Source organism: Dermacentor silvarum, chromosome 3 (genome assembly GCF_013339745.2).
Source record: "Dermacentor silvarum isolate Dsil-2018 chromosome 3, BIME_Dsil_1.4, whole genome shotgun sequence".
In the NCBI taxonomy this organism is placed as follows: domain Eukaryota; kingdom Metazoa; phylum Arthropoda; class Arachnida; order Ixodida; family Ixodidae; genus Dermacentor; species Dermacentor silvarum.
The window spans coordinates 208,725,714-208,750,950 of record NC_051156.1 but is presented as its reverse complement, the minus strand read 5'-3'; the positions used below and the strand labels follow the sequence as shown (position 1 = coordinate 208,750,950).

At 46.5% G+C, this 25,237-nt stretch overlaps 1 protein-coding gene across 1 annotated transcript in view; it reads left to right on the top strand.

Annotated features, from left to right (window-relative positions):
- The first annotated feature begins 3,072 nt into the window (after positions 1–3,072).
- Positions 3,073–25,237, top strand: part of LOC119446575 (neprilysin-4-like) — a 70,757-nt gene continuing 48,592 nt past the window's right edge. The window contains exon 1 of the mRNA XM_037711044.2: positions 3,073–3,297. Within this exon, the coding sequence (XP_037566972.1) occupies positions 3,284–3,297 (14 nt within the window). The 5' untranslated portion in view covers positions 3,073–3,283. The remainder of the gene's footprint in view (positions 3,298–25,237) is intronic.

The window sequence follows — 25,237 nt, the reverse complement described above, 5'->3', positions numbered from 1 at the left end:
GTCGCTCAGTTTCCGTTGAAGCCATAGACCGCACGTACCTTCGCCCGCTGCGGCGTATGCGCTTGCTGCCAGCGTTTTGACAGTCGTTGTCTGCAGTCATTCAGTGCGATCTGTTCATGTTTGTTTGTGCGCGCTCACACCACGCTTGTTCATTCAGGTAGTAATAGTCGGGCCACATATTCCAACGCACGCTACACATGCAATGCTGCCCGGACCGGCAGTGCAGCGCTACAGGTGTGTCCCTTCGCACGCGCTGCCCACGGGAAGCGCTTCTCATCAACACCACCGTGTCACACGCGCCTTCTCGTGGTCATCGAGTCTCTCTTCATGTCGGTCTACTTACGCCGCAGCACACCATGCTTACTTAATCAGCTCATGTTTACTACAATTCATATTGCTACCAAAGCCGCTCATTTTACTTCGTATGACATTGCTGTGTTGCTATCGCATTCATTGCTTCGCCCTTAATGCGAAACTGTGACATTTTTCATGTAACGTTACATAACTGCGGTAGCTCTTGAGTGAAATTCAGAATATTTATGGTAACAGGCCATCAGCCAGATTCTTTCTACACTTCTCTCTTAACAAGGTTATCCTTTTAATCCTCTTGCATGATTGTCTTTACTGTATTGATATCATCGTTATTACATATTGTCTTCATCTGCCTTAAACTCCCTTTATATTGCTACACGCTTGTGGTATTTGATTGTTTGAACGAGGCGCGCGGGCACCATCACTCGAGAAAAGAAGAGGAAGAACGAGCTGGGCTCGCGCTGTGAATCTAACCGGTCAGCGCTGCAACCTCTGTTGTAAATATAACCTGTAAATAGTTGCTCGCCTTATTGACTCGTCCTTCGCGTAACATTGTGGTGGAGGTGGAACGTTCCCCGTCCTCTCCACGGAGCTCCGAAGCGGCCGCACCGTCGTCTTCTCAGCCATGGCTTCCGATGGAAACACCCCGTCGCCACCTACACCTGCGGCGCCAACCACAACGTACGTTACGGTTCCTAGTCTCCGTGATCTTGGGACATTCTCCGCCCAAAATGGCGTTGACGTCGACGACTGGCTCAGCATGTATGAGCGTGTTAGCCGAAGCCACCACTGGGACCCCACCATCATGCTTGCCAATGTGATCTTTTATCTGGACGGGACAACGCGTGTCTGGTTTCGCACCCATGAGGTTGAGCTATCCAGCTGGGACATTTTCAAAGAGAGGCTTCGCGACCTATTTGGCAACCCGTCAGGTCGCCAACAGGCTGCGCGAAAAGAGATTGCTACCCGTGTCCAGTCGTCGACAGAATCGTATATGTTTCCTACATACAGGAAGTGCTCGCGCTTTGCCGGAAAGTCGACGAGCACATGACCGAGGTTGACAAGGTAGGCCATATCCTAAAAGGCATCGCGGACGACGCCTTCAATTTGCTCGTCTATAACGACGTTTCTACTGTCGACGCCATCGTCAAAGAATGCCGCCGCTTCGAGGTAGCCAAAAGCCGCCGCGTCGTCCCACAGTTTTCCCGGCTCCTTCGCGTAACAATATTGCTCCGAAATCCAGGTGTTGACACATTAAAATGTCTCGAATGTATCCGTGCTCTTCCCATAAAGACTCCTTTCAGATGCCAATTACTTCTAGGTGTCAGTGAGTGAGGGAGTGAGTGAATGTGTGAGTCAAGGAGGGGGATATAAAGGGACAGAGAGAGACGAGCTCGAGGTGGACGAGAAACTATGAATGAGTGACAAAGAAACTACAGAAATGATCCTGCTGCCTTGCTTCGAAGATTATTCACTAGACATATCAGCAGTCTTATGCACGCCGGCAAACATCTATGCCTTCTCGTGGTCGACGTTTCGTCGCTTACATCTAAGTTCATCCAAAGCAAAGCGGTGGGCTGGTACGAAAAGTTTGAAGCGCCCAGAACAGGAAAAATAAAAAGGTGAAACACACGTTTCTGTTGTCAGCGTTCAATGCGCTGCATAGCTGTCGTAATATGATTCCATCTCTACAACGATCTCTACAAAGGAAGAGAAAGAGCGAATAAAGAGCTTATCTCTGACGCTCTGCAGATGAGTATTTATATTATTTTCTGGAAAACCAAGGATGGCCTGTTTATCCCTGCCCGTGATATCGTTCTCGTCGTCCAAGTTGCGCCTGATACCGGAAACAAACACGTGCAAACTGTTGCGAGAAATGTTCTCTACCTCACTGGCAGGTGCGTTTACGCCGGTAGTTATTCAAACGTCAGGTGCAGCCTCATCCGCATCCTGCAAGCGCGCCGCGACTCCAAACCTGCGCTTGAGGCAGACAGCCACATCCGTTCGCCTTTCAACGCGAGTCGGCGGCATTCGAGGGCGCGGACGTCTGTAAATCGACGGGGCATAGCGAACCTCTTTGAATAGAGCCGAGAACGTTTCACGTGCAGTCGCGTCCGCTCCGGCGAACCGCGCGCGCGAGTGTCCCCAGTCCAGGTCTACTCGCGCGCTCCAGTCTCAAAGCGGGCCCTATCGGATTACGCGTACGGATTTAGCGTCAACGCACCAGTGCTGACCGCGAACGTGACACGGCGGCTATCAGATGCGCCTGCTTTGAAGCGGGGCCGCCGCGCAGTCGTCGCCAAACCAGGTGAGCCCCGGCACTGCCGCTGTCGTCGACCGCTCTGCTCGATTGCGCCGACGACAAGAAAGTCTCGGCCGGGACGACATGCTTCCGAAAGTTGAAACTCAAGAGAGAGAGAGAGAGAGAGAGAGAGAGAACGCGGAGGAGTCAGGCAAGGGGAAGGAGATAGATGGGATTAAGGGGAGATAGCCTCGAAAAGAAGGGGGGAGAGGGGTGTTGGGGAGGGTAGTCGAACTTCACCCGTGGGGCACCTTCCGCTTCTCCAACTCTCGCTTCGACGGGAGCCAACGCGCTTCGGAAGCGGAGGAAAGTGAAAGCGAGGAGCGGCTAGTGGGGCTAGCGATGACGAAGGTTGGGAGGAGAGAGTCGGCGGGGTGGGGGAGAGGGGAAAGTGCGCGTGCGCGCGCGCCTTTCACCACCGCTCTCTGATGACGCCGTTCGCGTTGCGGCTCGCGGGCGCGGTGTTGTGCGCGACGACGACGACGCGGCGGCGAGACGGCGTGGTGCGCTTCGCCAGAGAATGCACGGCGACGGCCGATACCGGATGAACGTCGTTCCTTCCCTCCGTAGTCACCGCTTCTGACGCGCCGCCTCCGCGGCCTCTTGAGCTTCCCGCGACGCCGCTCTCCCTGGGACGGACGCGGCTACAGGGACACACGCCACGGAGGCATGCATCCCGGAAGGTGGGCTTCTCCTCAACTACGAGACGTGTGCTTACTTTTTCTTTTTTTCCTTCATTAGCATTTTACGCGAGTTGTAGGCTTCTCTTCTTTCTTTCTTTTTTTTTTTCTCATCGAATTAAACCGGCGTTTCCGAAAGGCGACTAGGCGAAAATGTTGGAGGAACGTACACGCGAATACGGTATTTCATCAGGTACAAGGTGTCGATTCAATTGAAGTTAATTTCATCATTTCACATTTTCAATTTATTCTTATCGTTTCACATTATGGTGCGATCTCTTTGCAGCAACGCAGTATCTGTATTTTTTGCCTCAGGCTATAGTTACGATCAACGAAGTATTAATAATTATGTAAGTAATACAAATGGAACAGATGAATATACGAGCACCACATTTATTGCACGCAGGAATTAGGATGCATTTTAGTATTCATTTAGGAGGATTAGGATTGCACAGCCCAAGCCCGGAAGAACGACAACGCCTATAACAGAACCGCATAAGCACATGAATTACGCAGTCTGTACAACTTAAAAAAAAAAAGCTGCAATTCGTTAAGGTAATACATTGTGCACAAGGCAATCAAAGGAGTGAGAACAAGAAATATATGGCGTCAACGCAAATAGTGCAATGACATCACACATGGCCTGAAAAGCACTGACGCTCCTGTATGGCACTTTATCTCCCTTTGAATGTTCACCATTTGCGTCGTTAGTCGAGACGAAAAGCTCAAACTACCTAGGCACTTAAACTGCGCAATCGCTCTGTCAGAGTTACATAATCGATAATCGATATCAAGTGTTACGACGGAAAAGTATATCAGAACCCAGAGAACCAGACGTATTAAGTACACAAGATGAGCAACCACGTGTAAATATATAAACATTGGCACCAGCCAACTAGAACAGAATTCAGACGCAAGCTCTCTTTCTTAACTGTGGGCGTGAGTAGATCGTTAGCAGATCGTTAGTAGGGCCTCAGTATGTAAATCGTTAGTAGGACGTTGGTAGATCCGACAAAGCCTTCTTTTATTCTTACTTTTTATATGTTTCTCCGGTCGCTACGCCTTTTATCTCCTCTTCGTGTACTTGGCTTTCCCTGGGAACAGTTGTAAATATCTGCAATGACGTTGATGTTGAGCTTGAACTAAACTGTATACGCTGGGAAAGGATGTGCGGAGAGCGGTGCAAGAGGTATTTTGTGCGCTGGTGGACAAAATGTGGCTTACAGTGCTGTTTCTTAAATCGTGTTTATTGGCGCCACGCTATTTCATAACATTTACCGTATCATCAATTTCTGATATCAGGGAATTCATAGCCACAAAAACCTTTCGGGCAGGAGCTTTCAACTCGAGTTTAGTGCGAACGTTATGAAACTCGCAAACAACGGATAAACAGCGGTTCGGCACTTTTAGAAATAATGGGTAGTAATATTGCGTAGAACGTTTTAACTCGTGATCGGTGCGGGATTTGTGCTCTCACGATATGTGTGCTGAGCAACACAAACAAAACGATTCAATTGCTAAAAAAAGAAAAGTAGAGTGACAGAAACTGAACTTACATTGCGCTACAGAGTGGAGCGGCAATTTTGACCTTTGAGGTTGTTTCGTGTGCGCTACATTTGCCATGCATGGTGGAAGTCATGCAAAAATTAATATGTTCGGAAAAGAGTTTTTTTCAGCAGTTTCAGTTTCAGTTTTCAATACTCATCAATATCTAATCCTTGTTTTCAACACAGGCTATAGTCGGTATCCGCAAAGGAGACCCGAGTCAGTAAGAGCAGAACGCAACTATAACTGCCACCATAAGTAGTCCTTTTAAATTGCTAAAAACTTGGTTCACCTAATTTGCATACCAGTCGCACCAAGTCTCAATTGCTTCGTTAAGTTCAGCTGTTCCGTTGAAAAAGAAAAAGTTCCGTGTAAGTAGGCTGTATATAGCTTATGCAAACCATGCTGACAAAACATGTTTCTAGCATGTTGACAAAACAAGGGACTACAGAATTTTTTTTTTGTAGTGCTTCAATTGTGACGTGCTACGTTTCACTCGGTTTCAGAACGCGTTCTGCGTGTGCCTGTTCACATGACTGGCACCGAGCAAATACGAGACTTACTTTCACCGGCGTCTTCAGACATACTAAACGTGATTACAGTTCAGTGTGCAAAGTTGTTGTCGTTGTTTTTTTTTTTTTTTTTTGTTGATCACTTTCATTGTTCAGTAATTGAAAGCAAATAATGGACATATCCTTTTTAATATACCTCATGAATTGGTGCGGTATATTTTCCGTTATTGCACGCCAACAATATATTGTGTGTCATGCCGACAAAGTAATACTCTGTTAGGCATTATACCGTGTTTGAGCAGTACATATGGCCTGTTTCTGAATCAAACAGTTACATTCTAGGAAGAACATTGTCACTTTCGTCAGTAATTAGGAAAAAGTAATGGGCGTATTCAATATGAATTTGTACGGTATGTCTTCCGCTATTCAACGCAAACGACAAATTGGGTGGCGCCGACAAACCAGTGATATTGAATTTGACACGTGATACCGTCTTTACGTAGTGCGTTGGAAGTAATGTTGGTCGACAGGATACGTATTATTTGATTTTTCTTACGGACGTATATTGCTGAAAATGTTTAACAGTTGCGTTTCCGTAGCGGCACACATTTCTCGAACTAAAGCGATTTCTTGCCAACGTTACGCACGCTTTGGCCAACATGCCAAGAGAGGTTCGGGAGCGGCCGGGTTGATAACGGGGGCCTAGGAAGGAAATGAAAAATGGCATGTCGTAACTCCTGCGAAAGATAAACATGTAGGCCGATAAGAAAAAAAAAGAAATATGTGCCCAGATAACGTCGAAAAGTCTGTACGCATACGAACTCGTTTGCAGGGACCGCGAGAATCAACCACTCGACGCGAAGAAAACACAGCGGCCGTTTCATAAGAAAAACTCGAGGAACACCGAGCGAAGTGTGTGCGTTGTGTGGTCGATAGTGTTGAGTCACTCGCAGCTTTCTACTTTAGTTTGAGACATCAGTAAAAAGTTGCTTATTGATCAAGGAATAAGCACAGTATGCAAACGTTGTCAACACGCATCATTTTTTTTTCTTTCGTTGGTTTTGTTTCTTATCTTCAGCTACTGCTGCGCGGTAAAGTCAACAGAAGTGATGGAAGCAGCGATACGATAAAGCCCCTACACTGCTGGCACAGCATACATTCTATGAAAGAAAACAAAACGAAAGAATGTGTAAGGAGGCCTCAGATATGCTGGATTTCGTAGGACGTTATGATGAATAAAAGCAAGTTATAGAAGTGCAGACAAAATTTCTCAGCAGCCCTCAAATTACCTGCGCACGTTAGAGGCAGCATGTATGGAAAGAATCCTGGCAGAAGCAGTCTCTCAGTGAACGTGGCGACCTGCCTGCGTCAGATGGTGCTCAATTCCCGGCCGCGATCTCGGGCCCATGTTCTGTGATTTCGGTTAAGTAGTACCGTGATGCGGTACCACCGCTAGTCGGCAATGAAAACAGACCCTGTACACAGCGCTGGTACCGCTGGTACCAACATGCCCAACGCACTGTGTAAGCAGGACCAAACGTTAGATTCTTAAATTCGAATTGTTCGAAATGCGAAGGTTTATACAGCCCGGCCAACAAGTTTTGGGGACCAATAGCACATTCACATTTACAAATCACACACGTATACATTCGTAGAAGCATGAATTAGCCGGCATTAGAACATTAGAATTAGAACACGGCAAGCTTTGGGGGCCTGCTAATCGGCTGTTCGTGTTTCTTACCTTGAAGGTAGCACCGAAACCGGAAGTTTGGACGGCGGCAAATGCGTTGGCCACGTTGGCTCGTAATTCAAGTCGTGCAACGATCAGATCGTGAGCATGCGCTTTAGTATGTGCTTATGTCCTTTCTTCATGGCCGCTGGATGTGACTAAATAAGTTTGTCGATCACGGCTATACGCGGTACTAAGAACTGAATGCTGGTGCCCATACGCTGCATCAGATATGCGAGTCGTGCGCAAGTTTCTATAGAACAGTAGTCGTTTACAGTCTACGAGTCCTGTTTAGAGAGGCTCGAAGGCGTGAGTGAGCGATTTATTAGGAAGAAATTGAAATGTTGCCAGCCATTGTGTCGCCGGCTTCTCCGCACACAATGATCTAAGGTTGATGACTTGAGGCGATATGAAGAACGTTCCGGCAATAAAGCACATTTCGTAAGCGGGCTTAAACAGGTAAATAGTCAATCTAGAAACGGAAACACTAAAATAACGGCACATTTTGCACGTTCTGCAATTGAACGCAAGCAAATCTTGTCAATCGAACATTACAAAATAAATAAATAAACACACCAGGACATACTAAGCGTTATATAGATACAATATCACTTTCAATAAAAAAGGAACACGGACATACTAAGTATTATTGAATCGATAAGAGTATCACTTAGTAACAGCCGTATTAAAGCTTCTAGAGCTAATCGCCCTAAAGACGCGTTACCCCATGGCTCAAGCAACTTATAGTGCTACAAGTGCTAGTGTGCTGTGCGGTGATAATATGCTGCGACAGTGATCGATTGTGATTGTGTATCTGTACTCCCTTTCTTTCTTTCTTTCTTTCTTTCTTTCTTTCTTTCTTTCTTTCTTTCTTTCTTTCTTTCTTTCTTTCTTTCTTTCTTTCTTTCTTTCTTTCTTTCTTTCTTTCTTTCTACTCTCCAGTCACTTTACCTCCCCAGCCCCTAACTTCCCAGCGTAGGGTAGCAAACCGGATCTTCCCCTCTGGTTAACCTCCTTGCCTTTCCCCTTTCTTCTCTCTCTCTCTCTGTTATGCCTAAAGAACGATCATCAAGGCTTTTGATTGTTGTCTTCGAAGCACGTCCTTGCTGTTCACACTTAGGACAGCTTACCAGACCGTCTTCTACGTTCTCCCATGAACGGCCGCACGTGCAACAACTGGAAGGTTTCATTAGCTACCATGAAAAATCTAAACTTAATCTTCAAAGATGATATTCAATGACACCCTGTCAATATATGTTAGCAGATCGGATCGCTGCAACATCTGTCATCGTCGTTCAACTTTATAAAGTCGAATCTATGTAAGAAGATTTAGAGGCACTACGAGGCGTCATCTACTTATTTGCTCCACCGTGCGATAAATCCAAAAACACCCTGAGAATAAGAAATTAATAGCGATACAAAAAGCACTCAAGGGCGATTTCACTCGAATAATTAACAAGTCGTGACACACAAGCCACAAACTCGCAAGCCAGAACACAAACCAGATGTAGTCTGTGTGAGAAAAAAAAGGGGGGGAGGGGGAAGAAAAGACAGAAGAGCACACAATGCACCATGCACCGCAATACAAGAACAAACGTACAATGAAGGATTTACATACAAGAACACACCTCTCAGGAATCATAGGCTTTGTGTAGCGACAGGCATAGTAAGCACATGTCTGAATAAGTGTCGAAGAAAGTAATAAAAAGAGAGCGTTCAAGTTTTTTTTTTCACACGTCCGCATAGCTTCTGTGTTGTCCTTAAATCGTTGAATGTCAAGAAGAACAAATATTCTTACTTATTACTTAGGTAAACAATAACCCTTTGCGAGGAAGTAGTCTCTACGGCGTCGAACAAACTGAGGTGCGCGTAAATCAAGTTTGCGAAACTTGTGTACACAGAGCAGGAACCACTTTAACCGATCAACAACACAAAAGACGAAATGCCATCGCCCGAAGCGACGCGTGGAGGCGCGAAGCAGCAGCAGCTCTGTCACAAGTTCTTGTCTCTGTTCCGAGCTAGGTCAACATCGCGTTGGCGCTCCTCTCCACCAAAAAAAATTCAAAAGCCAAAAGTTCAGGAAAATTACCGTGCGCGACTATCCTCCAAATGTTCTGGCTTATACATGTCCAAACACCAAGATCAGCCTTGCGAAAAAGACTTAATGGATTCACATTTTGTAAATAAGGTTATAGCCCATACATCGAATTGAGCTCCTCGTCCCTCCAGAACTTCTGGCTTACCGCACGGAGTCTTCCCGAGTTCGACGGATGACACCGCTAGCTTTAATATCATCTGTTATCATCGTGACAATGACTAGCTCTGTGGAGCTTTCGAAAGCATCTTGCTATAGCAGGCCGCGGCTTACTTGTATCGCGGGCACTCTCTCAGTCGCGTTTCTGCTGAAAAACTATCACGCGCTGTGCTACCCATATATAATATTCGAGAACAGTTAACGATAACGCAGACTAAAGCACATTGTAGCACCCTTATAAAGCAAAACAATGTAAAGGTCTGTTTGCAAACATACGTATATAGATTCGGGGCTGTACACTTCAACGCAGTTTTCTCAAGGATATTGGCTAGTATATGACAGAACACAGCGTTTCGCTATCCCTGCAGATAAGCGTTACTGCAGAAAAACAGTAACGCTCATCTGCGAAAATTTCGGATTTAGATAAGTACCACCAACTGTTCGAAGCCAGCGTGGTTTGCAGCGCTACGTCATTATGTCAGGACAGGCACTCTCATTTTAACGTAAGCAAAAAATATTGTTCAGCAATCTTTTTATCATTGGGTATTCATAATTTTGCTGCCTGTGCCCTGGAAACCGCTTGATATTATTTTCTGTGGTTTCAAGGAGGCATGGACACACGATAGACAGATTGCCGGCACTTACTTTACTTGTTTTATCTTATACCAATAACGACAACGCTGCAACAACCCTGAAAACAGACAGATCTCAAACAGCGATCTGTTGCAGTAAGCACTTCGTTCAAGCGAACATCTCGAGTTTAGTGAGCCCACTTGGGTTTCTTTTGGACGGGCGCCATTTTGCTCAGCGTCCAGCGTTACCTTCACGTAATAGGATCAGCAGCCACATGCGATCCATTCGTTGCCTCATGCGTCAAATTGTGCAAAAGGGTATGGTGTCCTATTGCTCAACTGGAAAGATGGACGATGCTTGCAGTCGATATTTATTTTTGAATTCTCTGTATATATATATATATATTAAATAGCGACTACAAACATCGTCCATCTTTCCAGTTGAGCAATAGGACACCATACCCTTTTGCACAATTTGACGCCAGCGTGGTCTATATATATAAATGCCGCCCCCTCAATTTTTTTACGGTTAGGCAGTCATCTAGACGGCAACGGTTACTAATTTGGCAATGAGTTACATGATTAGCTAACTATATAACTAGCTAGCTAACTCACTAAATCAATAACAACTTGTCTAACAAACAAATAAACTCCTGACCCGCCTCGCACTTCAGAAGTCATGTAACTGCTGAAAACATCAGTAGCCCCTCCCCTGTAGAGAAAATGGGGGTAAGCGAAGCTTGTTTGTTTCTTCAATGTTCCTCCGAACGAATTGCACTGACGAGTACTACGTTGTGTTCGAACCACTACCGGTCACACGCACTGCAGCTGGCTACGAAGCTCCGGTTGAGAAACCCGCGTTGAAACCAAGGAGGATAACTATGCATCCTCCTTGGTTGAAACCTGGCCGTCGCATCGGGGAAGTTGGCACTAGCGTTGCCGAGGCGTGCACCACCGCTGTCGGGTTCTTCGAGGGCAAGACGACGCGACACTTGTCCTCAGCACCACGCTCCCGCAACTCGGGGTCGGTGGCTCTTCACTGACGTTTGGACTCAACATCGCGCTCCCTCAACTCAGGCTCCGCGGCTCTTCGCTGACGTTTTGCTCGGGCTTCGGAAGCCCTGACGCTAGAATCGGCACGTCGACGACGAGCCCTTTCCTGAGCGCGTTCATTCTAGATGGATTTCCGTAAAATTGCTTCAAAATTAAATCTGTCCATCACGTAGACAACGAATGGTTCATACCCCCTTAAGCAACAGCTCATACCCCCGTAGACGCGGCCTCCCCATTACGACGACAGAAGAGAAGTGAAATTCTACACTGGAATGATTAGCGGCAACGCAGCCAGCTGTGGAAGCAGACGACGACAACTAACGCGGTGGCACGATCGCGTGCCGAGCACGAGCACGAGCTCAAACCGAAGGGCGCCAACGAGCCAGCTGCGGAAGAAGACGACGACGCTAGCCTCCAGCCAATGCTGATGATGATAATTTTGTGCGTACATGGACGCCACCGAAATCTGTGAGTTATGACAAGCTTCGCTTGAAAAAGGCCGATGCGCCTCCAGAGCACATCCTAACAAAAGAACCGAGTAAAACGGGCCTTAGTTAGAAAAGGATAGTGACGGCAGCCTATAGATAGAGTAAAAATGCGATGGTGCGAAGGAACCACTGACCTGTACTCCCTAATGTAGAGATCATGCAGTGGAAGGAGCCTTCCATTCCGCACAGATAGCTGCATTAAATGGACTTGTGGCGGCTCTAGGATGGAAATTTGTGCATGTAGGTTTTGCATCTCCGGGGGCAAAATGTGCGAGAACGATTGCCTTGTGCGTGTGTGTTTTCGAAAGGCATTAGCTAATATAATATAATATAATATAATATAATATAATATAATATAATATAATATAATATAATATAGTAACAAGTACTTGTAAAACTAATGTTAGTTGTTTTACGAAACTTTTATTATATGCTGTGCTGTAATGCTGTATTTTAAGAACCCTCAGCTGACATTGTATAATTAGGCAATGATTTGGATAATGTCGTATACCACCTCCGCCCCCTCCCACCCTTTCTTGTCTCTAATATAATCCCACTTCCCTCTTCAATGCGGAAAGGCCTTGAGGGTAAAAATAAATAAATGCCGCTCTCGGAATCATTGTCACCATGGCGAGCCGGTTCAAATAGATCCTAGGTGTGGCGATTCCCTCTTCGAGTGGCCTTTATAGACTGCGATAGCTACGACAGAGGGCAAGAACTTCAATCGTTATGTAACGCCAGAAACCAGTTCAAAATGTAGAATACCTCATCACAGTCGACGAAGAAAGCTTCCTGGTGTTACCAGCGCAAAATCTTAGACGGGAACACGAGAAGACGACACCACGAGCGCTGACTTTCAACAACGTTTATTTGAAAGAAACACGGCTTCTTATACATTTGCCCATTGCCCTTTCTAGCGAAGAAAGCTTCTTGCACTGACATGTTAACATCCGTTTGTTCTGAAGCGAAACTGGCCACCCGCCGTGGTTGCTCAGTGGCTATGGTGTTGGGCTGCTGAGCACGAGGTCGCGGGATCGAATCCCGGCCACGGCGGCCGCATTTCGATGGGGGCGAAATGCGAAAACACCCGTGTACTTAGATTTAGGTGCATGTTAAAGAACCCCAGGTGGTCCAAATTTCCGGAGTCCCCCACTACGGCGTGCCTCATAATCAGAACTGGTTTTGGCACGTAAAACCCCATAATTAATTAATTAATTAAGCGAAACTGGCCACGTCAAGCGGCAAAAGTGGTTTCAAGGGCATGTCTTCATTATGAAAACGCGCGTGCAAACAACAACAACAAACAAATAATTCAGTGCCACGCGTACACCGGACGCTGGCCTTTTCCCCAACGCGTGTAAGAGGACAAGCATAACACAATACCCCATGATGCTGGTGGTGATATGAGCAAGCAATATGAGCACATTTAACGTGACAATTAAAAACGCCACTAATTATCTTAGACCGACGAGGTATTCTTTCTAGATTACATTTCCATTTTTTCGGCATAAACACTTTGTAGCATTTGCTTTCACTTACATGTAGTACTTGCTCCATTAGAATTAATACACAGTTTTCAGCTACACCTTTCCTCATCGCACGTGTAGGTAGAGTTCAGTGTCGTGCGCAATAAAAATTTTTATAGCCGTAAAGGGGGTATGGGTGATACCCATCGGACAAGCCAACATCCTTACGGATGTAATAATGTTTAGGGTGAATATTGTAAACTTTTGTAGGAAGCACTATGTACGCGGATAGTTCGCGCTAGCCGCGCTCAGCAAACTCCGGGAGCTGATAGCAGAGAACACTTCAACCGCCGGCGCGCGTTCTGGAGGCGAGCTCGGAGAGGCCAGACACGACTGACCGTCAAGGGTTCGAAGAAAAAGCAATCTTCGCGGTATATTCAATTTCGTTCGACGCGTCACTCCATCTGACCGCCTTTCTCTCCGCGCGGTCGCGATAGTGGCGCGGCGGAGGAGTCAATTCCTCGAAGGACGCGCGGCGACGCTCAGGCCGCTTATCGCCGTGACATCTCTTACGGCACACGATTACCGTATAAGGGCGAGCTTAGCGCTTCTATACCGCTATGCAAGGCTGTTCCAAAAAGTCAACGAGCTTTAATCCGGTATGCAGTGTGTGTGTGTGTGTGTGTGTGTGTGTGTGTGTGTGTGTGTGTGTGTGTGTGTGTGTGTGTGTGTGTGTGTGTGTGTGTGTGTGTGTGTGTGTGTGTGCGTGTGCGTGCGTGCGTGCGTGTGTGTGTGTTTCTTATATCGAACACATTTATTTTAAAAAAAGGTTTCGAAAATAACTGGAATCATGGCTTCCCAGTTGATTTATCTGCCCGGGCGGCTATCATCTGTAGGAAAAATGAAAGCAGTTTGTTCACTAATGAAACTACGTAATTACATTAATCAACTTCTTAATGACAAACCTTACCGCACCTTTCTTGATTGGAAAGTTGAAGGGGATCGCCGTAAAGTCCAGTTACGTGTTTCTACATTTAAAAATGTCGATGCGCTGCGAAATAACTGCAGTCAAATTGTTCGTTGATTTTACCTGATTACGAACGCGGCACCGCGAAGCGTGAATCACGGTGCAGCAACCCCCCCTCCCGGTGACGTTTATAGCAAGGCGGCGTGAAATGAAGCTTGGCAATATCGCACACCAAGGCGGTCTGTCTCGCCCCTACTGCTGCTGCAGTGACTATGCATCTAATCGAGAGCTGCGCAAAGCACCCATTGGAATAAGTTCGTGGGAAGATAAGATAGAATCATATAGAGTAACAGAGTAAACGTATACTATGTTACTCTATGATAGAAGTGCGACGGCAGTTTCGTTTTACGCCACACTTCGACATAATGGGGGGGGGGGGGCCTTCGCGATGCTGCGAGCGTAATGAGGTAAATTGGGCGAATAACTTGACGCATTTCCCCCTTCTCCAGTGGGAGGTAGCCTACCGAGCTCCGCCTGGTTATCCTCCCTGCCTTTCCCTTTTGACTTCTGTCTCTCTCTCCCCTTCCAACTTGTCAATATAAACACGTGTCGTAAGGTTTGTAACTAATAATTTAATTACTGTAATTATCTTAAATACCTTAAGTGCGCATTATGTCTCAAGACTAAGACCAGAAGTTCTCTTGTATAGCTTACGGTAGTATTTACTTTAAGAACGTCGTTATTTACAAAGGGAAAGAAAGCACCCGCCGCGGTGGCTCAGTTAGCTAAGGCGTTGCGCTGCTGAGCACGAGGTCGCGGGGTCGATACCCGGCCGCGGCGGCCGCATTTCGATGGAGGCGAAATGCAAAAACGCCCGTGCACTTGTGTTGTAGTGAACGTTAAAGAACCCCAGGTGGTTAGAATTAATCCGGAGCCCTCCACGACGGCGTGCCTCATAATCAGAACTGGTTTTGGTTCGTAAAACCCCAGAAAGAAGAAGAACAAAGGAAAAGTGTTGAAAATTTCCGGCCTTCTGCTTTAACGCACTCCTGCTATATGCTCGCCCTTGCCTTTCTTGTTCTTCATTTAGCGGGCTACGTCAGCGGCCAAAATCTGAAGCCGTCCAGGGCCTATGTTTGTAAACAGTGAAAAGATGTGGTGCGTTGACTTCGCTTCATTGTTGTTGCACGACCGCTCAATGAAAACGCGTTTTGATCGAGCTGTTCGAGCAGCTGTAGTTGCAATCAAGTACACTGTGCGTCCTTGGAGGCGCCGCGCCTGCGCTGTCGAGCGGGAACGCACCACAACGTCGGCGGAACCAACGGCGCTTGAACGAATGGATGTGAATGACGCTAGAAGTGCACGATATATGCCTGTTGATGGCAGCAGCTAAAGTGGCAGTATCAGCGACTTCGTTGCCAAACACACCCTGATATGCTGGTACATTGAATAATTGAACATGTGCACCAGATATGGTGTGGAATTGGAGGTGCTTAATTTCACGGTTATGTGCATTTACTGTAGTTAGGTTCGTTAATGCACTGAGCAGTGATAAACAGTCGTTATAAATATGTACTTGGGTAGGATGAGGCATTGTCCAAATGTATATAGAGAGCTTTTGAAAATGCAATTGTTTCAGCGGCATAGAAGCTTATAGCTAGCGCAATTGTAGCTACGAGCCTGTGAGATAGGCTGCGATAGTGACGTGTGCCACTTCAATTTTGAGCACCGATTCCCGTTTCTAAACTCGTCTTTCACCCTTCCCATCTCTTTAAATCCCTTTTCCCCCGTGCAGGGTATAGTAAACAAGAATTTTTCTGATTAACCTCCCTGTCTTGCTTTTCGTTCTCTATCTCTGCCCCCGTATCAGGAAATAACAAGATAGATAGGCTGTAGCTCACTACGCACACGTCAGCCGATTGCTATACATTATATTTCTATCTTCATAAGGAGCGGTTCTATGGTTTCAGAAAGCAAGGATCCGGACGTATTACAATAATCACACGTGGAATTCGCTTGTGTATACGCGACAAGCACGAAGTATTACAACAAGCGTACAATAAATCAGCTTGACTAAAAATTAAAAAAGAAACAAACAACTGCATTGGAATATTAATTTTTTTAAACACGACATACGCAGAAGTTTTGAAGCCAGAAGCAAGCACGGCCGCAGTTGTCATCTACAGCGATTACTGGGGCCTTTCTGTCACTCCCAACGTTGAGCGGGTCAGTTATTGATCCAGCTCGCGCCGCTACAGAACACATGTGACAGCTTCTCTCACGCGCGCAGTAGGCCAGACCTTCTAGAAATCTCCATACGCAGGCCCGCTAAACAAGAAGACAGAATGCGCCAGCAGTTACCAAAGCCATTTTTACCTAAGATATCTCGTGTGTGGCAATTACAACGAGTGAGAATTATCACTTTACAACTACCGTAAAAGTCTTTACGTGAAACAAATCATTACAACAATTAAACCCGTCATCTATTTATTCGCCCAATTTAACGTTGTGATGAGCCCGGCAAACGATCTTTGCTTACATTCTCATATTATAATAAAAAATAAATAACCAAATAAATAAATAAATTATAAAACGTATTTATGTGTGATTAATTAACTAAGTTGCTATTTATTTATTTATTTATTTATTTATTTATTTATTTATTTATTTATTTATTTATTTATTTAAATTGTGATTAAAACCAACTATGAAGCGATAATTTTCATATCAAGTAAATGCTTATTATACGTTGGCTCCCCTCTTTTACAGCAGGATATTGGAGCCTTTGTGCAAGAAAGGGTTCAGTATCCTGCTATAAGGTAGCTTCTTGCTGAACTCCTGCTTCTTTAGACGTTGCAACTGCGCAGATAAGTGCGCGGTTGCAAGCAGCAGTGCGTCTCCAGCCACGCCCCTGTCGTGTTCCAGGTAATGTCGAGCGGAAGCACACAAAGCGATCATTTTATCCTTGCACCTTTTCGGCTGCATGCCACGGACAAAGTTGCGTGGTCGCGTCAGGAACGCGGCATTTATTCCTGAACATGGCAGGTTTGTTATAGTACCCAAAAGGTAACATTTCAAAAAGAAAATAATTTTGTCGTTTTTACGTACCAAAGCCCCCATCTCATTATGAGGCATGCCGTAGTGAGGACTCAGGATTAACTTCGACCACCTGGGGTTATTTAACGTGCACCTAAAGCTAAGTACACGGGTGTTTTCTGCATTTTGCCGCCATCGAAATGCGGCCGCAGTGGCCGGGATTCGATCCCGCGACCTCGTGCTTACCACCTAACACCATAACCACTGAGCAATCACGGCGGATTAAGGTTGCATTCGTACCCATACGCATCGTAAAAAAAAAGTTTTCTTTAGTGTCGTGCTATCACGTTTAATACGAAACCGAGGTTCGAGACGAATAAATGGAATAGCATTAAAAATGACAGCCTTCTACTGGAAACACATATGCACTAATGAAGACTTCCTTCGAAGGCTACAAATACGCAATTCGGGTTCCTTCCTCTATATTTTTTTTTCGGTGCATTAAAAACTACTGATGCGAGATGGAGAGGGTGGGCGAGATTTAAGACACGTTCTTGTTGGCTTCTGTATCCAATGCCAGTCACGCGTTCCTTTCGTTCCTTTTAGTTCTCGTGTTTTCGCACTGTGTCAACCAACACGTTTGCGGACATTGAATTGAAACGAAGTTAAAAACTGCTTTCTCATCGCCGCGCCGTCAGTACCATTACTCACCTGTCGGGTATAGCCATCGCATCCCAAACGCTGAAAGGTCGTTTTTCGCGGTAACAAATCTGAGGCCGGGGGAAAAAACGCTCGTCGATGACACGTGGACGTGAGTTCGACTTTCTGTGGCGCCTTCAAGAAGAGATTGATGCCGACATCGTTCCATAAGCGCCTGGCGAATCAGGTTTCCTTCTCGTATCTGTACTCCGAGCCAGATGACTCATAATATGCAATTCGGGAACTATCAAATCGTGGCACCAACTTATTTTTATTAGAACACCCGTTCCTCTATTTTCGAAATAAGAGGACCAGGATGGTTTGTTCGACCCTCAACTATCATATTCCGTATTAATTGCATCTCACGGAAACGAAAAGGGATACTACACTGTTTCATTTTCCTCAGACGTCAAGCTAGAGTGTCGATAGTTCCTTTTGCAAGTTCGTATCCGTATTTTAGCGCGCGTTAAGGGCCCCGTGTCACAGAAAATCCGGCGTCGGTGTCGGCGTCCGCGGCCAAGAAAATCATGCCGAACCACCCCGACCACGCAAGCCCTCCGCGTGGCGCAGAGACGCTGGTAAAATGCGCCAGAAAAAACGTAAAGTACGACTTAATCACAACCTACAGGTATGATAGCGTCGAATTGTAATTTGAATATACGAGAAAACATAATTCTTCTTTCTGGGGTTTTACGTGCCAAAACCCGTTCTGATTATGAGGCACGCCGTAGTGGAGGGCTCCGGAGTAATTTTGACCGCCTGGGGTTCTTAACGTGCACTACAACGCAAGCACACGGGCGTTTTCGCCTTAGCTGACTGAGCCACCCCGGCGGGTAGAAAACATAATTCTGTTACGCGGAAACTCAAACACGAACCCCCTTTTTTCTAGCATTTTTATCATTCATACAGCGGCGCGCCCCGATCGGCGTTCCTTGCAAAAACACCGTCCAGTTGGCGCTCGCCTCCTATGCAGCGGCGCGCCGAGACGAAGGTGCAGAAAAAAATGTCACAGTTTCGCCCTAAGGGCGAAGCAATGAATGCGATAGCAACACAGCAATGTCATACGAAGTAAGGTGAGCGGCTTTGGTAGCAATATGAATTGTAGTAAACATGAGCTGATTAAGTAAGCAGGTGTGCTGCGGCGTAAGTAGACCGACATGAAGAGAGACTCGATGACCACGAGGAGGCGCGTGTGAAACGGTGGTGTTGATGAGAAGCGCTTCCCGTGGGCAGCGCGTGCGAAGGGACACACCTGTAGCGCTGCACTGCCGATCCGGGCAGCATTACATGTGTAGCGTGCGTTGGAAAATGTGGCCCGACTATTACTAACTGAATGAACAAGCGTGGTGTGAGCGCGCACAAACAAACATGAATAGATCACACTGAATGACTGCAGACAACGACCGTCAAAACTCTGGCAGCAAGCGGATACGCCGCAGCGGCGAAGGTACGTGCGGTCTATCGCTTCAACGGAAACTGAGCGGCGAATGCACGCGGCGCATAAAGGTCAGAGCCGTGTGGAGATAAGAGACGGTGCGAGCGAGCGACGAGCGCGGTTGTTGGCAGAGTGGAAGTGCGCCCCCCCGCTCCCTCCGGCGCTGGGTTCCCGCTTCCTTGCTTGCGCGTGGGATATTGAGTGCGTTCGCTCTCCGTGATAGCGCGCGTCCCCGCACGCTTCCGCTCGGGCATACGGCACGCGGCGAAGATTTTATCTATAGGGAACCTCACGGCGACGGCGACGACGACGGCGACGACGACGGCAGAAATTCGCTTGAAGTGTCCATATAATTGCTATCGCAATAAAAGAAAGCTACAGTTGCCGGGAAGCCTGACAGACAGTCAGGGATCTTTGAATATGCTATCGCGTTCTACCCTTAAAGGCGAAGCTTAAGCGTCCTCCAAATTGTTGTATCTTTTCTTGCAGCTTGTAATTGCTGTTTTCATCGTCACAGCTGTAGGCGATTCAATAGATTGATATAGCTTTGGAGCCTTCGGCAACTTTTAAGGAGTTTTCGGTGAAAAATCAATTTCTCTATGGCTGCTTTTGTGCTAAGTCACGAGAATCGACAGACTCGTTCGCTTAGGCCTACTGAAGGCATTTGCGTGGCACAAGCACATAAATATCTATCTCACTATTGTTGTGACTATCTAGGCTGGCTTAGAAAATCGGATATTTAGGATAGTGCATTCATTAATGCTTCGGCATCAGCACACATTGCACGGAGGTAGAACGACGCTTTCCGTGAGGAAACAAAATAACGGAGAGATAACTTTGAAAACCTGCTATCAAGTTAACCCAAAGGTCAAAGTGCAAGGAAATGCCCCCCCCCCCTCCCCCCCTCCTCTTCTAACCCCGTCCGCCCCATCCGATGAAGGTAGAATAATAGAAAAATATTTTTAGAAAAGGGGGTGGAGGGAAGGGAAGACGACAAGCGATGAAGCCCAGCATTCGAAATGACGATATGGCAACATAATCGCAAGCAGCATCTCGAAAGCTGGGTCCAGCTGGAATTCCCGCCCATCATCCAAACGCGAATGCCGAGGAGTATTTCCCAATAGGCAGCACTCGCGCATTATAGCAGGCAGAATCAATCTCGCTGCTTCGGCTGTAGTCCCTGCCGGCACTGGAAAGCTACGTATAAAGGATTCGCGTCATTTCGGTTCGCCGCTATATATAGCAATCATCACAAGCGGAAACGCGGCATTCACTCCGACCGCGAAATATTGCTTGGCGCAGCATTTCTACACTCGGCCGGAACCGGGATTACTAGCAATCTCTCGGCCGACACTGCCTCTACGCGGACTCTCGAACGCGTCGGTTACGGCCGCTTCCATTCTTCTTTAGCAGTGCTGCCGCTGGTCGGCGGCGAAGGCCCGCGCATTCGCGTCTTCAGCCGCCCAGTTAACCGACGCGATCGCGTCCTTATAGACCTTTTCACAAACCGACGTTTGAGCAGCGCCATTTGCCGACGCGGGCGACGTCTAGCGTCAGAACATGTTATGCCACCATTTTGGACTGTGCGCCTTGCGAGAGCAGGCCGGCCGCACTTCGGTTGTGTGATCTTCGCCGCGCATTATTTCGATTGTTTTCTTCCGTTTCGCTTGTCTTGTGCGGCTTGACTTGTTACATGTTTCACGTGCTCGCGTGAGCGCTCAGTGTGGTGTGCCATGGCACCAGCAAGCCCAGCCAGTGGATGTGGTGTTTCGTCGTCGGTAGCGGCGGCAGCCGCGTCTGCTTCGTCGAGACCTGGCGTGCTAATCAGCGGTATATTTCATTGTTATTTCTGGACACATGTGACCGTATCGTCGATTGAATCTGATCACCATTAGGTTTCGCGGTTGAGGGTTGCCTCATTTAGCGAAAGCAGGTGCGTACGTAGGTGTCGGGCAATGCTTAGAACCAGGCGCCGGCGGCCCGACGACGCGTGTCAGTGGTTGGTAGATATGCGGTGGTTACTCCATACGCTTCCGACGCAACTGAACAGCTCAATCATGCAAAATTTATTGGATCTGGTGCAATGCAGGGTGCTTATAACCAAATGTCAAAGCATAAGCGTGGCGATCGAGCAGCGTGGTACCTGCAGCGAACCGACGCGCGATAGTGATCACAGATGCCAGCGCAACTGATACAGCCCAGGTGCTATATTTTTATTTTAGTATTTAGTAGTTATTTATTTATACATACTGTCAATCCCAATAGGGATTATAACATGACTTGTTATAAAGATATATTTGTTTACCTATTTTTTACGTTTGTTTACCTGGAATGGCTTTTCTTTCGAATGTCTCAATTTGGAACAAGCTTCGCTCACGGTGAACCTTAACGTAGATCGTGCGCGAAGTTTGTATTGAAGATATCGCGTACGGAAAGAATTGTTCGTGTGCGCTAGCTATCTCTGAAGCGAAATACGCCAATAATATTGCAGCGTTAGGGCCATCTCTGCTCTTTCTCTAGTTTCTGTGCAATGTTCATAATAAAGTAATCTCAACTCTTGACAATTGTCGAATAAATACATATGCGTATGACTGCAAACCACTACTGACCGTGAGTGAAAAGCGCTTAGTGGTCAGCGAAGCGGTCACTGCACGCACGTAAGTATTTCACTTGATCGACTGTGCGAATAATTTATTTTTTTCGTTCCTGTTATTCTTGAAAGTATGATGCTATTGTCCGCGCGTACCCATGCGAATACCATTTTTTACGTTCTAACTTGCGCGGGCTCATTTAGCGCGTTTCTACTCCATGCACAGTTAGCGCATTACGGTTCCCGAACTCTAGCACTGGCGCTAGGCCGCGCTGATGAGGTTGACACGTTCGTTTTTTGCATTCTCTTGCTGCCCAAGCACATAGACAACGCTCAAAGATGGGTGAGCTCGATGCAGCACCACACTGTTGAAATTAATAACTTTATGGGCAGGGCCGCGCAGGGTGCGTGCGAACGCAGAGACAATGTTTTGGTAGACACAGGGTCTGCATACATCTTCCATAGGACACGATTTTTCCAGATCGTTGCGAAGTGTATTTACCGACTAGTTCTCTCGCAGAGTGCTTCAATTTGTGTTATACCGGTGTCACACGGTCATTTTGATAGCGATCGAGACCGATCTGGATCAGAATGTTCGACCGCGATTGGCTCCCTTCCGCAGATTGAGCAAAGAAGCCAATCGCGACCAAGAAATTCGACCCAGATCGGCCTCGATCACGATAAAGAGTGCGCCGTGTGGCCCCCGTATTAGGCAGTGGAATGAAGTCGTGTTTGAAAGAATAACAAATGTAGCCTCTGCTACTACATACGAGAAAATATTGCATCGAAGAGCTGACAATTCTCGCAACCTATTGGGACATGTGCCGAAAAAAGTTTACCAAAATGCGTTATTTTACTGATGTGTGCATTGGTTCACATTAGACTGAAATGCCAAGTCCTCAGGTGATGCAGGAAACCGGCAAAACGTTAACATATCACATCGGCAGTGGTCTCGCGGAGTGCTGTGTTGTGGACACACTATACTCCTCAAAATCGTTATTTTCCGCTGGTTGTTTGTGCACCCATAAACTGCACAGTGCTGGCCTGTAGCCTTTTGATGAGTATATATGCCATTATTTACGAGCGTAAGTCATTCGTGACAAAAATAAACGGAAACATCGAAGGAAAGCTACCACTCCGCAATGCAAGCACAAGGCAAGCTCACAGTCCAGACCGAACAGGCAACACTGACACATACTCTCCACGCCAGACCGTCGGAAGCGCCCTCGTGAAAACGTCTATAGAGGGCGCAAGTTTTCGTGTCTCCTGAACTCAGCGTCTCCAAAACGGCGAAGCATTGTTAAGGAGTTAACTAACCCGTTGAGCAGGATACACATAGATATTGTTTCGGTGTCCACGGTGGCCGGGAGAGATGTCCCCAACAAGCGCCATTTAAATTTAAATAACGACGTTGCTGGCATAGATAGATAGATAGATAGATAGATAGATAGATAGATAGATAGATAGATAGATAGATAGATAGATAGATAGATAGATAGATAGATAGATAGATAGATAGATAGATAGATAGATAGATAGATAGATAGATAGATAGATAGATAGATAGATAGATAGATAGATAGATAGATAGATAGATAGATAGATAGATAGATAGATAGATAGATAGATAGATAGATAGATAGATAGATAGATAGATAGATAGATAGATAGATAGATAGATAGATAGATAGATAGATAGATAGATAGATAGATAGATAGATAGAAAGAAAGAAAGAAAGAAAGAAAGAAAGAGATATTAACCAGAATTGAGCGTGGTTTGTCACCCTGCGAGGAGAAAAGAGGAGGAGGTGTTCATGGAGATGAAGCAGTGATGCTTCTCCTCCACCCCTTGCAGGCGTACCTAGCCTTGCAAAAACTACCGGCCATTGCCCAGTTTTACGGCAACCGATGCTCCAAGACAATATACGTATGTAAATTTTAAATTGCGCAATTTAACGTCCCAAAGCAAGTTGTCGCGGGATATGAGAGACATCTTAGTGGGAGGTTCCCCCACCTATGGGTTCTTTAACGCGCATCCAAATCACGGTACAAGAGCGTTTTCGCATTCCGCGCTTCATAAAAAACTGAGGCAGCCGTAGCCGGGAATCGCACTCGCGACCTCGTCCTTAGCAGCGGAACGTTATAGCCACGTACCCACCGTGGGTTGTCTCCAGTCAATAAATCGATATGTTCCAAGTTGTCTGTGAACACTGGCCCTGAATCGCCCTCGAATGTGCACAGCGTTGCACCCATCTTTTTCGTTACCTTTTAACTCATACGTCATGATAAATTCGTCTCTCTCTCTCTCTCTCTCTATCTATCTATCTATCTATCTATCTATCTATCTATCTATCTATCTATCTATCTATCTATCTATGTATCTCTGTTATTGAAGACGTACGCACGGCGACGGTGGTTCGAGTGATATTTCGGACGCAGGCTTTGGTGGCAGCCGCTTTGCGGTCGCGCGCTGTCATCGCGGCGTGTTCGTTTTGCTGTTGTACGTTTATCGCGGATATCGGCCCCGAAGCAGGCGTGCTGTACGAGGAATGTCGCCCGCCTCGTGTAGCCATCACAGTGCATGATGATTGTTTCAGCTACTACTCCATAGCTGGCAGCTCGAGTAAACGAAAACGAGAAGGTGCTTTCTGGCTCAAACTGTGCTTTCGTTGATATGCTGTTGTTTGTTCCGGAGGACGAGCAGTCATTGTTTGTTGAGTCGCTCGCGAAAATAATCTGCCTCTCTTTATTCAACTGCAAATAGCATCGGGCCACGGAATTTGAAGAAAGCGCATTCAGGAAGGCTGATTACTTATGATACATTCGATTGGTTCCTACCGCGCTCCAACTCGGTTTGTAGCGATGCGGAACCTTCTCGAGATTGGAGCCAGAAAAAAAAAAAAAAAAAAAACTCCTCCAGCCGAACGTTCAGCTGATCACACAGCAATCGAGTGAGTCGCGTGACCGGGATAATCTGTCGGATCACGGTCACACTCCCAGCTAGAAGGTGAGAGAACCTCCGAGCGCTCCGAGCTGGAGCGCGGCGCCCTGAATGAACCAGACAAATGTGTTCCGAGCGCTCGATTTAGACCAGCCGAATGCAAACTGCACGGCGAGAGCGCGCTCAAAAGCGGCCAGTCGAATGTGCCATTAGTATCATTTCTCTCACGCTTATGCCGTGAATGATCGTGATAAATATTTCAGACTTGCGAACATGGAATCACCTTCATGGTAGTGAGATGGCCAGACGCCAGAAGCGGGCACTCGATAAACCTATTACAATAATTGGATTAGGTAATGTGCTTCCGCACTTCTTTTATTTTCTCCCCTCTTTTTATTACGTTTTTATTACCCCAGCACAGGGTAGAACACAGCCAGTGTTTACACTGAATAATCTCCGTGCCTTTCCCCGTCTTTTCCCTCCGATATCTTCCGAGTAAAGAGACAAAGAATAGTTGTTTTACATCTTTCATGTTGTTACTTTCTTATTTTTTTTCTTGAGCCTCTACATATGTTACCTCTTGTATGATTAAGCTGGCTATTGTGTGGTAGCTAGCATTACGAACGATACCGGCGTATGGCGTTTCATGTGAAAGC